General features: G+C 45.8%; 1 protein-coding gene and 1 pseudogene across 2 annotated transcripts in view; both read left to right on the top strand.

The window, feature by feature from the left end:
• Positions 1 to 291: 291 nt before the first annotated feature.
• LOC112907174 (small ribosomal subunit protein eS4, X isoform-like) lies at positions 292 to 1,078 on the top strand (annotated as a pseudogene).
• A 5,751-nt stretch (positions 1,079 to 6,829) lies between these two features.
• KCNH1 (potassium voltage-gated channel subfamily H member 1) overlaps positions 6,830 to 14,600 on the top strand; it is a 367,276-nt gene continuing 359,505 nt past the window's right edge. For both annotated transcript variants that reach the window (XM_072733343.1, XM_072733344.1), the window contains exon 1: positions 6,830 to 7,071. In XM_072733343.1, coding sequence (XP_072589444.1) covers positions 6,993 to 7,071 — 79 coding nt within the window. In that variant the 5' untranslated portion in view covers positions 6,830 to 6,992. The remainder of the gene's footprint in view (positions 7,072 to 14,600) is intronic.

The following is a 14,600-nucleotide window of genomic DNA, read 5'->3' on the forward strand; positions in this document are numbered from 1 at the left end:
CCATGTTCTTTTTTTGTCTAAAGCTTTTTCATTCAGCATAGTGTTTTTGAGACTCATCCATTTATCTGAAGTTTGTTTTTATTTTTGAGTAGTATTCTATTGTTTGAGTGGACTTATTCTGGTAGTGATGGACATGGGGTATTTTTAGGTTTTAACTATTATGAATGAAGCTGATGTGAACAAATCTTTTCATGGACGTATGTGGAATTTTTGGGTTGTAGGGGAGGTGAATGTTTAGTTTGATAAGAAACTGTCAAGCTAGGCAGTCCTCTTTTTGTGCCTAGAGCAGCCATGGCTCGTGATCCCAAGAAGCATCTGAAGCATGTAGCCGATTCGAAGCATTGGAAGCTGGATAAACTGGCCAGTGTGTTTGCCCTCATTCATCTACTAACCTCCCTAAGCTGAGAGAATGTCTCCCTCTCATCTTTTTCTGAGGAACAGACTTAAGTATGTCCTAACAGGAGGTGAAGTAAAGATCTGTATTGCACCATTTTATTAAGATTGATGGCAAAGTCTGAACTGATATAACCTACCCTGCTGGTTTTATGGATGTCGTCAGCATTGACAAGACTGGGGAGAATTTCCAACTGATCTATGATACCAACGGTTGCTTTGCTCCTCATCAGATTACACCTGAGGAAGTTAAGTATAAATTGTGCAAAGTGAGAAAGATCTTTGTGGGAACAAAAGAAATTCCCCATATGGTGACCCATGATGCTCACACTGTCTGCTATCCTGAGCCCCTCATTAAAGTGAATGACACCATTCAGATTGATTTGGAAACTGGAAAGATTACTGACTTCATCAAGTTTGACACCGGTAATCTGTGCATGGTGACCAGAGGTGCTTACCTGGGAAGAATTGGTGCGATCACCAATTGAGAGAGACAGCCTTGTTCTTTTGATGTAGTTCACATGAAAGATGCCAATGACAACAATGACCTTTGCCACCTGGCTCTCTCTCTGGTATTGGCAAAGGCTACAAACCATGGATTTCTCTTCCCTGTGGAAAGGGTATCCACCTCACCATTGCTGAAGAGAGAGAAGAGAGACTGGTGGCCAAACAGAGCAGTGGGTAAAATAGTCTTTAGGTGATGTGTTTGGAAATCTTTAATTAAAGATAATATAGCATGATAACAACAACAAAAAAGAAACTGCCAGCCTATTTTCCCAAGTGGCTTTTATTATTTCACATTTCCACAACGTATGAGAGTTCTGGAGGCTCTACACCCTTGCCAACATATGATATTATCCATCTTTTTAATTTTAGCCATTCCATTGGGCATATATAGGAATTCATCATGTATTCCATTGTTTCTCTCTTATTCATGTTGAGATCCCAATGGCAGTTTCATTTTCATCTCTTTGTAGCTAATCTATCCTTTCCTATGATAGTTTTTAAGATTACCTTTTCCTTTTATGTTCTGAGGTTTCACTGCAATATGTCTGGATTTGTTTGTTTTCCTTTATGCTGCCTTTTCAGTTTGAGTATTTAATTTTGGAAAACTCAATTTGGAGTAATTCATAATTATGGCTGTATGTTCACTGTTGGGGGGAATTTTTATCAGTTGGACCTTAAGGTGTACTGGTTGGTTGGTATAAGTTTTTTTTCTATGTGGGTAGTTTCTTACTGGATTCTGACAGGGTTATGTGAGATTTCTATATAAATTTCTTGGCACAGAGTTGATACACTGTGAGGGCACCTGGGAAAATTCTACCTCAAATATGTGGAATGCTTTGTCTAGAGGTTCTGATTTCTGAAGGTCAACCGTTTCTACCCATATTCTGGGCAAGCTGAGAAATAGGGCTGGTAGGTCCTAATTTTCCATGCTCTTGACTTCACCAAAAATCCAGTGCCAGTTTCCCCACTATGAAAGGAGCCCGTGTTCTTGGCTTATACCATCACACAAATACTAAAACTCCAGCCTGTAGGGTGTGTTTCCTTTCAGGTTATAAGCCTCCCCCGCCCGTTAGATTCCCACTAATGTTAGTGGTTTCCTCCCAATTTTTGACATCTGAAATTTCCCCCATTTTGCTCTTGAGCTTGGCAATCTATTAATTATGTTTAAAAACATTTTTTTCCCTGTCATTTCTATGTTTTGTGTGGAAAGGCAGTACTCATTACTCCTTAGCTCAGTCTGCCATCTTGATTGTAAGTTTCTCCTTACTCTTTAAACCCATTGTAATTTGGCTTCTTCCCCAGTACTCTATTGAAAATGTATCTACCAAGGTCTCAAATCACCAATGAATCACTAGATTCAGTGGACATTTTCCAGTGCTCACAGCATAATGCTATTATGATGGTGTCTTCATTTCTCCTACTTCAAGACTTTCTCCCTCTGGGCTTCTATAAAACTGCTTCTTGCAGTTGTCTCTGCTTCCAAACTGTTCCTTCTCAGCCTCCTCTGAAGGCTATAAATTGGTGATTTCCAATCTCTGGCTCTACCCAGATGTGTCTTTTGGGTTTTAACCTGTGTGTATCTCCCTGGCCTCTCAATATTTCTTTGCAATGTCCCACAACATCTCGACTTTTTCAAAATGGAATAAAAATATTCCTAAATCTATTTTAAGATATGAAGAAGAGTAGATAGAGTGTTATTTCTCTTGATCGTGGTCTTCAAAGGAGAAAGGTTACCTGAATGTAGAAGAGTAGTGGTTTGGATATGGTAGTGAAGAATTAGATGATTCTCACCACAGCCTCTGGCTTTTAGGTACGGAGGCCATAGCAGATGAATATCCTCCAAAGGAGGGGGATCTGTGGAATTTTGAGACCTTAGAAGAAAGCCAAGTCTCAGTTAAGAGGAGATGGAAAAATCTTCAGGGTTGAGATCAAGCTGAGCTGTAATTTATTGACAAAACGAGATTTAGAATGTACATCTGAGAGAGTAAAGTAGCTAAAAGGAGAGAAATTATAAAGAAGCAAAGCACTCACAGAGCGTTTATTGAGCTTCTCGAGGGCAAGTACCAATCATCTGCATCTTTCCATCCTTAGAATCTATCCCAGTGTCTGGTATATGCTAGTCTCTGAGCAAATGTTTGTTATGATAAAATGAGACTGTTGTAAATGGCTTTTAATTATTTTCCACGAGAGGGAGTGCAGTAACAGATCCTGTTCTCTGATGGTAAGAGGAAATGAGAAAGAAGGATATTAACTTTGGGCATTTAGAAGGACATAACCCAATTCTACAAACATTTATAAATGCCTGTTGAGTTAACCACAGTTGAATGCAACACCCACATCTGTGCATGCTTCCCACCCCCCAGTCGCATAGATTCTAATTGCGGCAGATTTTCTCCCTTCTCCCAACAGATCTGGGGTGGAGGGGGTGGGGGTGGGGGAGTTGGGGCGGGGTGGGGAGGTATCTATAATAAAGAACAGGTCCTTCCAGTGTATATGGCCCTCACAACTCTCTTCCTTTAAGTTTATTAGAAAGTAATTTTTACTAACAGAAATTAAATATAACAAATAATACACTAGTCACTGGGTTATAGGAGCTGAAATGTCTTTTGCTGCAAATTCCCCGTTTTAGATACTTCACTCTTGATGGCAGAGCAGGTAAGTTACCTCCACGTTCAAATTCTCCTACTGGTGCTAATGGTTTGGTAACCATGAGGCGTCCCTGTTCGGCCATTCTGTCTCCCAGGCTTTCTAGGACTCAAAGGTGACTCTCCCATGTTTGAGGGGTTCTTCGCTTTCTGAAATGTGTCACCTATACCTGATGGTCTTAATAAAAGGAAAAAAAGTAATTTCTGTCTTTGCATGATGCCACCCCCCCCCCCCCCCCCCCGCCACGTGTGGCATTGTCTTCCTTTGTATTTGATAGGTTTGTTGTTGTTGTTGTTGGGCATAAAGATTTTTTTCTGTTATCTCCTGGACTCTTCCCAGCCAGTCTATCTGTCCTGGTATACTCCCATCACTATCAGTCCCTCTGTGAACTCACTAATTACACCCAGCTCAATTACATTCGTTAGACCAAAGATTGGCAAAGTCCATCTTTGTTTCACGGAGCTCTCCATCCATTGTGTGAATACAGATATGAACTCATAATTGAGGGGTAAACAAAAACACTGGAAAGTACAGGAGGAGAACTGCTGAGAAGGGTAGAGGAGAGACATCGGAGTAAAAGTTTACAAGTTTTAGACTTTTTATCTTAGACTCTGTATCCTTCTTGGTACAAGTCCTAGACAGTGGTAGCCTGCTTTCTGCAGGGAGGGACAGAGGCAGCTTAATTGGAATTCTGGCCACAGTTATTTAATTGTCCCTTTAAATAAGAAGTGGCTTTTCCTGTTATATAAAAACACAGGAAAGCTCAACTGCCTTGCCAGCGCACATTGGTATATTGTGAATCCTTTACAAATGTGTTACCAAATTTTGACAAATTTGTAAGACTAGAGCTTGCTCCAACTACGATTCCTACATTTCAGTGACAGAGCTCAGAATTTTAAGCTGAGCAGATCCTGGAACTGAATGTAGAGTCGGGAACAGACGGTGTCAAGAAAGAGGTAAGAAGCATAGTGTATTGTGAGACCAGCCCCCAAAAGCCGGTATATTTACTGAACACGTGCAACCTTGGCCTGTAAATTATTCAAGGAGAATGTGGACAGAGTAGAAGAGTAGAGTCTCTTCCCACAGTCAGATAGTGTTGAGGGTTGGGCATGAGAATGTTTTGCTTCCTCTTTGAGACACGCTTTCATGGACTCGCTGTGATACACAGTCACACTGAGTAGTGATGGTGGTTAAAGATTGCTGACTTTTTAGTGTTCTTTTAGGTCCTTTAATCTCTTCAAGTGTGCTACTAAACTCTGCAGTTTTCAAAATGGTGCCCCCCTTCCACACACATACAATATTGTGCACGGTGAGAATCACTGTGGTAGTACATTTAAAATTAAAATAGAAGAGATCTCCTGGTTCTTTTTTCTTATCAGGTAAAAGGCTTTAACATCGCTCACCTCAAATGAATATCATCTGTTTCCTTTTTATCTGAGCCACAGAACATGAAAGCTCATTAAAATCCGAGAAGTTTTATGAACTCAGCTTTCCCCCATTCTCTTCTTTATCTTCCTTGCACAAGCAGGATTATGAGGTTGCTTGATGGGTTTTTAATATTGTCATGAAAAATCTCCCTGTGGGCATGTTTGTGCAGTAGATAACATAACCTTAAGAGTCTTATTCAAATGAACTTATTCAAATGAAGTGGGCAGACGCCACCGAGCCAGCTCAGCACCACATACATTTCAGATAAGTTCTTGTCAACCACCATTTGTTATCTCATTTGTAATAGAACAAAGAACCACTAGACGGAGCTAGGGCTTAAGAAATCACAGCTCGACACTGGGCGTCTGAGTGATGGGTTATCTTCTGGAAAAAGTATATCATTACTTTGATTTCAAAGCCTATGCAAGGGTTACCCAACTCGGCTAGCAGCCGCCATCTATTTGCTTTGTGCCCGCACAAGGTGATGTCCCTAACGGCCCAATTTATTTAGTCACTCATATGATGACATCTCACCTTGGTATGGCACTTTACAGTTTAGAGTGCTGCCCTTGGCATAATTATGTTTGATCTTCACAGTAACTCTGAGGCATTGCTGGGCAAGGATCGGTTCCTGTATTTTGAGACTAATAAATGGAGACGGGGTGTCTGCAATACAATAGGCCGCACCAGGGTGGTGAACCTGGACAGTTGAGGTGGTGGGTCTGTTCTTCCCTCATAAATATTTTGGTGCCGGCCATTAATCTAGCCTGGAACTAACTAGAAAACTATCACCTCCTTTTGTGGTCTCTGGCCACACCCACTGGGGGACGTCTAGTAAAAAGACAGGTAAAGAGTCCTGTGCAGGTGGAAATTGCCCAACACAAGGGAGCACGGGGAAAAGGAGCAAAAGTGAGCTCCTGCCCAGAAAACCCTTGGTGTATATGATTCTTCATATCAGAGGCAAAAGTGTGGAAGACCAGCACCTCATCCTGTGTGTAGACAGTCCTTCAAGCCAAGGTTGTGCTTATTACTGAACGTTAAGTGTTGGGGACCCCATTCCTTCACCCGCACCATTTGGCCTCAGAGGCAAGCCCACCCTTTTGATGCCTGTCAGTTTGCTCCTGTTCCCTAAGCTCACACATTGCATTGATCCTAACAGGTTGTGCTTCAGCCGAAAAAGAAGTCGTGCATATGTACAGATGTTTTCTTGGCCTTGGGTTAAAGCAGACGCTGGATCAGAGTGGAAATCAGGTCAGTCACTCAGCAAACCTGTGAAACGTCCAGAGCCTGCATCTGTCCTGCCTTGGGTTATCTTTAACGACACGAGACAGCGCTTCTGGAGCTCCGTCGCTTGGTCACTCTGCGAGTCTGACCTCTTAGGATTCAACTTCTTTACTCGGGAAAACACGGGCAGCTCTCACGGACACTCACGGACGAGGCTCGCAGCCCCCAGGGGTCCCCGAGCTCCCAGAGGCTCCGGCCTGCAGCGGAGCGCAGGAGGAGGCTTCCAGGGTCATGTGCCCCCAGGACTCGCGGTGCCCTTGTGGCAGGTGGACGCACCGCGGACGGGGCTCCGCCCCGCGAGCCGCTGCAGGGCTGTGCCAGGGGGTGGCGCTGCCGCCCCAGCCTCGGCCGCCCGCCCGCCGCTTCCCGGCCGCTGCGGGAGCCCCCCGCTCGCTCTCCCGCAGGCCGGCGGGGGGGGCCGGGGGGGCGGGGGCGGGGGGGGGCAGCGCCCGGTAGGGGGCGCCCCGGGCCAGGCGCCGCGGCTCCCTCCGCCCACCCGGAAGGGCTGCGGCGAGGCGAGCCCCGCGCGAGTGCTCCGCGAGGCGGGCGGCGGGGAGGGAGGCGCGAAGAGGGCGCGAGGGCGGCAGCCGGAGGGAGCGCCGCGCCTGGCCGCCCGGGTCCCCGCGGGGCGCATGGGGCGCCCGGAGCCGCGATCGCGCCAGGGCCCGGCGCCCAGCTCGCCGCTGGCGTGAGCAGCCGCGCCGGGACGCCCTGGACCGCGAGCCGCCGGGAGGATGACCATGGCCGGGGGCAGGAGAGGACTGGTGGCCCCGCAGAACACGTTCCTGGAGAACATCGTGCGGCGCTCCAGTGGTAAGCGGCGCCTGCGGCTTTCGGGGACCCGGGCTCTCCCTCCCGCCGCTCGGCGCCCGCGGATGCAGCGGAGCCCGCAGCTCTGCCGGGAGCCGCGGCGCGGGGCCGCCTGCCCGGGGCTGGCGAGGTGCGCAGGGCGGGGCGAGGTCCGCGCGCCCCAGCGCCCGGGGACAGCCCCTCTCGCGCCTTCCCCGTCCCCCCTCCAGACGGCGGGACCGCGGATGGGCAAAGTCCTGGGAAAAGTGATGGGGAGCCGGGCGCGGCGGGAGCGGCAGCGCGCTCCCCGCAGCACCGCCCGCCCCCCGCTAGGCTCGCGGGGCTCCCCGGCTGCACCCCGGGCGCCGCCTCTCCCCGCGGGGAGCCTGCAGCCCGGAGGCCGGCGGGGCCGGGCCCCCCCACGCCGAGGGCTGGGAAGTCCGAGGCGTGGGACGCGGGGGTCCAGGGACGCGCTGCACCTTGCCCGGGTCCACCTCTCCCCCGCCCCCCACCCATCCCACCCCTTTGGAGGTTAAGGCTCGTGAGGGGCAGAGTTTCCCGGACTTGGGTGGCAAGTGGAGCGCACAGGGGCAGAGCTGGCCGGGCGGGCGCAGGGCAAAGCTGTCACAGGTCCTCTCTCCCACACCTCAGCAGGTTCATGCCCGCACACCTTGCTCACCTCTAAATTCCCCACCTCGCCAAGCCTGTCAATCTGTCCAGCACCCAGTCACCCGGTGCTCCCCGCTCCTCTCTTTCTTTCTCTGTGGCATTAAGGTGGACAGTGCATGGCAGGGAGCGCTGGGCGGGATGCTCCCCAGGGAGCAGGGATGCCAAGGGAAGGGAGCGCTGGGCGGGATGCTCCCCAGGGAGCAGGGATGCCAAGGGAAGGGAGCGCTGGGCGGGATGCTCCCCAGGGAGCAGGGATGCCAAGGGAAGGGAGCGCTGGCGATCCCTTCTGGACCCACACGCAGCAAAGCATCCTGGCTCCAGCTCGCAGGGCAGAGAGGAGGTGGGCGTCTGGCCCCGGTCATCACGGGGCCCAAATGAACGGGGCCAAGCCTGGAGATGCTCTTTACAGGTTCCGGGACTCCTCTCCTCCCAGGAACCGAAGACACGAAGAGCTAACTTAGGAAATAGGTTTTAAAAAGGCGCAAATGTCACAGTTTCGGAGCCTTAAGGAGGAGCCCGTGTTTAAAATCATGGGCTTCTGTTTGGATTTAGTTAGGGATTCGGGGGAGGGGGGGGGGGGCGGAAGAGCGTGAGCAGTGACTTGTGCTCCCAAGAAATACTCTTTAATCGAAAAGTGATGGAAGTTGATCTTAACAACAAAAAGCTTATCAACCAGGATAGCCTATTCTTGGGTCTTATTTAAATATCTTAGAAATGATCATTTATTGTGTGTCTCTTAAGAGCACCGAAGAGTTTCTGTTTAGTCACCTTTTCCTTCAAGGTCTCTCTCACTCAAACTCACGAAGGGGGCTTTTAGAACAAGGTGACCCCATTACCTGGGGATTGGAGGGGATGAGAATTACTTGGTGAGTAGTCCCCACGAACTCTTCTGTCCTGAAGAAGCTGGAGGCGTTCATGGATTTTTAAATAAAATCACTAGTTAAGAGTTCACGTGCTGTGATTGCTGTGGTTATTGCCCTGTTAGGGGGTGTGGAGACAGTCTGGCAGATTTGGGGGATCTCAGTGACATCAATTTTCTCATGAATCTCCAGGACAATTCCTTTTTTTCTTATTATTTATTTATTTATTTAGTTATTTAGTTAGTTAGTTTTTTTTGGTGAAGAGGCAGTGTCCATTAAGTTATAAGGGAAACCTTGTGTCTCATGTGTATCATACTGTTTTTGAATGGAGAAGGAGATAACAGATCTTGCATGTAACAGTCCTAAGGTTCCCTGGGCTTGTAGGAGGACCTTAAGAAGGGTGGGGCTAGGGGTCCCTGGGTGACTCAGTGGGTTGAGTGTCTGATTGTTGATTTTGGCTCAGGCCAAAATCAGGGTCCTGGGATGGACCCTGTGTCAGGCTCCCTGCTTGTGGGGGCGGGGGTGGGAGTCTGCTTGAGAATTCTCTCTTTCCCTCTGCCCCTCCTCAGCTTGTAGTTTCTCTCTCTTTCTTTCTCCAATAAATAAACAAATCTTAAAAAGAAATAAGAGTGGTGAAACTAATGCCCCACAACCACAAAATCAATCTGGAGCTGGGAATGCAGAATAAATACTCTAGTTGATTTTCTTAGAGCCACTTCTCCTTTATAAGCATATATAGAATGTCAATAGACTAAGTAGCTGGGAATATTTTTAGCATTGGCATTTTAATTTCAGCACCAATCCCAACAGCTTGACTTCAGTTAACCAACCAACCAAATGACATCAACCACACAAACAAAACATCCTTAGGAGAGTTGGATGAAGTCTTAACATGATCTATTGTTTCAGAAGAAAGTATTCTGGTCTTGAAATGTGGGATTTAAGCTTCTCGTGATCCCTTTCATCACATTTCCTAGAGACAAACAGAAGAAAAATATGTGGACTCTTGGAAATATCACAATATCTACATGCATTGTTTTATTTTACAGTGATGGAAAAAGTCTATTTAAAAATATTGATTGTCTCCTCCTGAAATCCACCAGCCTTTTTTGGACGTGACAGTGTTTAAATAGCAGCTTACCTTTAATAGCAGTACTTTTTGGATCATCTTTATTAAGCATTTTCTCCCAGTGGTCTTATGCAGTATTGTGGTTCCTGTTTTACAGATCAGAAAACTGAGCCCTTGGAATATTAAGTGACTTATTCAAAGTGACAGGCACACATTGCCTGACACAGGAAGTCTTTGGAGGGTATCATTCATTTCCTCCTGTAGCATCATTGTTTCTCCAGCCATATAACTTAGCCTGTCTTTAAAACACACACACACACACACACACACACACACACAAAAACTACTCTCATTATATGCTTATGGATAATAAAAGTGACTTTGTCTTGGGGCATTAGAATATCTGGTGTCTGGAGTATCATGACCTGTAGGATTAGGTGCTGCATCGTCTGCCTCTGCTTCCCCATCCTTGTGTAGATGAAGAAGGTGAAGGAAGCACATTTCCTCAAATATTTAAGGGCAGAGCTGATGAGACCTGAAGTCCCTTGACCCCAGTGTCATGTTCCTTATGGTACACTATGCAGCGGCCTTCCTTGTATTACCAGTATGTTCTCTAGAGAAGCTTAATTTCCCAGGGGAGATTAAATAAAATGTTATAACAACAAGAACAACATCCATTTTGGCTAACAGCCATACTACCACATCCAAACAGAATAACAGGGCAAAGGAGAAGCTAATTCTGTTTTAAGCAAGGGCAGTATTTTCATCTTTGTCAGTGGTTTAGCTGAAGTCACTGGTGGGGTAACAGCCACTTACTTATTCATGCACCTGCTTATAGTTATAAAGTTTTAAATAACTTTTCAGAGAATATCACATTTGATCCTCATATGCCAGCAGAGGAGGTGCAGTGTCTCCATTTTAGAGTTTCAGGAGCTGAGAATCTCGGGGCGCCTGGGTGGCTCAGTTGGCGAAGCGTCTGCCTTTGGCTCAGGTCATGATCCCGGGGTCCTGGGATCGAGCCCTGCCTTGGGCTGCCTGCTCAGCGGGGTGTCTGCTTCTCCCTCTGCCTCTGCTGCTCCCCCTGGCTCCGCCCTGCGTGTCTTCTTTCCGTCTCTCTTTCTCTCTCTCAAATAAATAAATCAAAATCTTAAAAAAAAAATCCTTAGGTTAAGTAATGTACTTACAGTTAGTAAAAGGCAGTTGGAGGCACGTCAGGTACTAGTCAGCAGCTGTGACAGGTTTGTTCATTCAAAAAGGATTTATCGAGCACAGTTATTGAATGCTGAGGATATAGTGGGAATCAAGGAACCCTCCTTGCCCTCAGAAATTTGCATTCTAGTGAATCTTAGTCCAAGCATCTTGACCCTTCCCACGATGCTTTCTGGCTGTAGCTCTTATACAGGCTTGACATTGTGTTTAAAAAGATTTTTTTTTAAAAGGTATTTCTTGGTTTTGATGGGACTAAAATCTAGTTTAACTTTCTCTGATACATTCCGAATACCATTTGAAGGAGAGATTTTTTTAAAAAAGATTTTATTTACTTATTCATGAGAGAGAGAGAGAGAGAGAGGGGTAGAGACACAGGCAGAGGGAGAAGCAGGCTCCAAGCAGGGAGCCCGATGTGGGACTCGATCCCAGGTCTCCAGGATCACGCCCTAGGCCGAAGGCAGGCACTAAACCACTGAGCCACCGGGGCTGCCCTGAAGGAGGGATTTAATAATTATCTGTTTTTTTTTTTTTTTTTTTTTTTTGGAGAGTTGCGAGTAATTAGCAGGAATAATTAAGTATTCTCCAGATTTTGCTTATGGTCATGTCAGTGATCATGTCAAATCCTTCTATTGACTTTGTTACCACATAGGCAAAGCCAGCCTGTTTCTCTTTATTTTCATGATTGGAAAGTGTTATTCCAGAATATTTTTTGATGGTTGCTTAAATCTGCAGGCACTTACTGTCATGGGAAGGCTGGCAGACCTTAGTGCCAGGAAACTACAAAAATATTACCCTAAATGGTCCCATTCTAGGCAGAACATATGTTTCAGTGTTCGGAAACCTATATCAAACAATTGTAGGTGCCAGTAAGAATCCATGCACATTAGCAGGAGCGAAACATAGCACATTTTGGTACAGATTTATGTACATGTATAATTTACAGATTGCTAAATCAGCTGTGTTTTTGTATAGTGTTAAGTTGGTTCAGGTTGTTGATATAATTAGTACACAAACAGGATGAAAGCCGCGGGTAATGTTGTGTCTCCTCATAGATGTGTTGAGCCACGGTAATATTTATAAAACAGAAAACTGGTTAAAATCCATTGTTGCTCCGAAAGGGGAATAGATGGTAATCTGGATTATTACCAGCTCCACGGAGCTTGTTTTTTCCCTTGTAATATGTTCCGAGATAACCTTCAGCCAAGGCTCAGCTGTCTTGCTCTGAAAGTGTCAAAAAGTAAAATCTAGTGACTGATATTGCTCGGAGATAGGGAAGATGCAGGCCTCTGATTTAACGGGAGACAATAACATTTCCAAACTCCATGGGCTTTTTTTTTTTTTTTTTTAATCCCTCTATTTTAATCATCGATCGTGAAAGAAGAAATGCATTTGAGGAGCACTGTGGGCGAGTTGAATCTTTGCCTTCATTCTTTCTCACACCAGCTCTTCATTTATGATTGGGCTTTGTTTGGCCCTGGCTTCTCCAGCATTACCTCGAAGTGCCCCACTCCTTCTCCTTCCCTTTATTTTTGGTTAGTTAATGGCTTGTAGGCAAACACTTAAAAAAAAATATTTGTTACTTATTCAAAGGCATCACTTTCCTAATGTGAGTGTCTGCTTGATACATTTTGGGTATTTGGACCAAGGTTTGTTTTTGTTTGTTTCTTTAGGTGGCCACACCTGTAACTGGTGAGAAAGAGAAATAGAATCACAGAACCTTAGGTCCAAAGGGACATTTTCTACTATTCGTTTTCCAGTGTTCAAATGTCTCCAGAATTTCCCTCTCAGTTGTTATCCAGCCCATGCTTGAATAGTGATGGGGTGCTCACTTTTTTTTTACAAGGAATGTTCTGTTTTCAAGTAACTAGTAATTGTGAACTAGTTTCTCTTGTGTTGCCTTGTCTTGTTTTGCCTTCCCTTCTCTTCCCTCTCCTCCCCACCCCTCTTCTCCCCTTCTTTTTTCTTCTCTCCTCCTTCTCCTACTCTTTTCTTGTTGTTATTCTTTGGTCTTACCCAAATCTCTCCTCTTACAGCTACCAGCCACTCATTTGAGGTCTGGCCCATGGAACAAAACTGACCTAGTTCACTCCTTTTTCCTATCAGAAAACCTTTCTTTTTTTTTTTTTTTTTTTTTCCAGTGGTGGTTATTTGATAATAATTGTCCCGCCTTGATTCTTCTTCCTTTTTATTTTTAAAAAAATTTTTTGATTGTATAATACCACAATAGAAAGCATATAAAATAATTTTGTGTAGCTCAACACATTTGTATAAAGTGAATATGGTCCTGTCACCATCTATGCCAAGAAATAGAATCTTGCCAGCTCTCCAGAAGCGCCCCGGACCCTTCCTGATCGCAGCTCCCTTACTCTCAAAGGGAACCATCTTCTGATTTTATGGTGATCACTTTCTTGCTTCTTCCTCCTAATTTTGCCACCTTGTTTTGTATTTCTGAACACCTGCAGTTTAATTTTTTATCTGTTTTTGAGCTCCAGATGCATGGGGCCATACAGCATGTGTTCTTTTGTCAGTTGGAAATTCACCCATGTTGTCCCATGTGCTGTTGGGTCATATTTACTGTGGTGTGATGCTTTATGGCATGACCATACCACACATTTTATGTATCTTTTCTGCTGTTGATGATGGACTTGTGTCGGTTCACAAACTGGTTTCTGCACACGGAAGGCAAGGATATACCAAAGAAAGAGCCAGGCCACTCCAGATGGGTAGGTGGCAGGTTTATTTGTAAGCAAGGGAACTTACTTAGGAGGCTTGTCTTGGGCTGCCAAAAGACAAGTAGATCTCTGCACCTACTACTAGAATCTTACAAGTTGATACACAGGCCTTGACTGGGGCCAGCCATGTATTCAGTCCTCATGAAACCACCCCTGACTCTTTCACGGCTGCATGCTTGGAATGGCTCCCACTGTGGGAGCAGTGAGCAGAATGTACATTCCAAGGGCAGAGGAGGGGGTGAGGAGCCTCCGATTGCCTGGGCCCAGCTGGCAGGTCAACCAGTGGTCACATCGTCTCGGTGACCTCCTCCAGCAACATGTGAGCTGTTTTCAGTTTTTTTGCTATTCGTGCTGGTCCAGACATTCTTGTACATGTCTTTTTGGACATGTGGGGACCTATTTCTCTTGCATGTTTACCTGGGATGTGTTAACTGGTTAACTACGGTAGATGATGCCAAGCAATTGTCCCAAGGGTTTGTGTCAATTTGCCATCCCATCAGGGGTGAAGGAGAGTTCTCATCACTCCACATCCTGGCCAAAACTTGGCATTTTTTCCTTTTTTTCTCTTTAATGGGGACATTGCCCAAACAGTCTAGTAACTAATAAAATAGGGTCATTTAGAGTTCTGTTAATAGTGAGCACATGAACAAAATGAAATGAAAACAAAACTTGCTCTTGTCCTTTGGGAGGCATCAGTGTCTAGTGTGTGTTGAAATGTTCTCACAGTCTGAACTGCCTCACACACGCTGATAAATGACATGAAAGACTTGCCCAGTTAGAATTGTGTGCAAAGGGTTCATGCAGGGGTGTACACGTGCGTATGCGCGTGTGAGTGTGTGTATTTAGGAGACCCATTTTCTTAAGCTGAGAAGCACTAAACCCCAGGGATAGAGATTATGTAAGAATCAGAGCTGGAAGTGAGAAGGAAATAGGAAGTGGATGATTTATGTTTATTTTAGTGAAAGACGGAAAATGGCTGTTGGAAGGAAGGGCACAGATGAAAGAGGCCTGAAA

Source organism: Vulpes vulpes, chromosome 13, assembly GCF_048418805.1.
Source record: "Vulpes vulpes isolate BD-2025 chromosome 13, VulVul3, whole genome shotgun sequence".
Classification (NCBI taxonomy): domain Eukaryota; kingdom Metazoa; phylum Chordata; class Mammalia; order Carnivora; family Canidae; genus Vulpes; species Vulpes vulpes.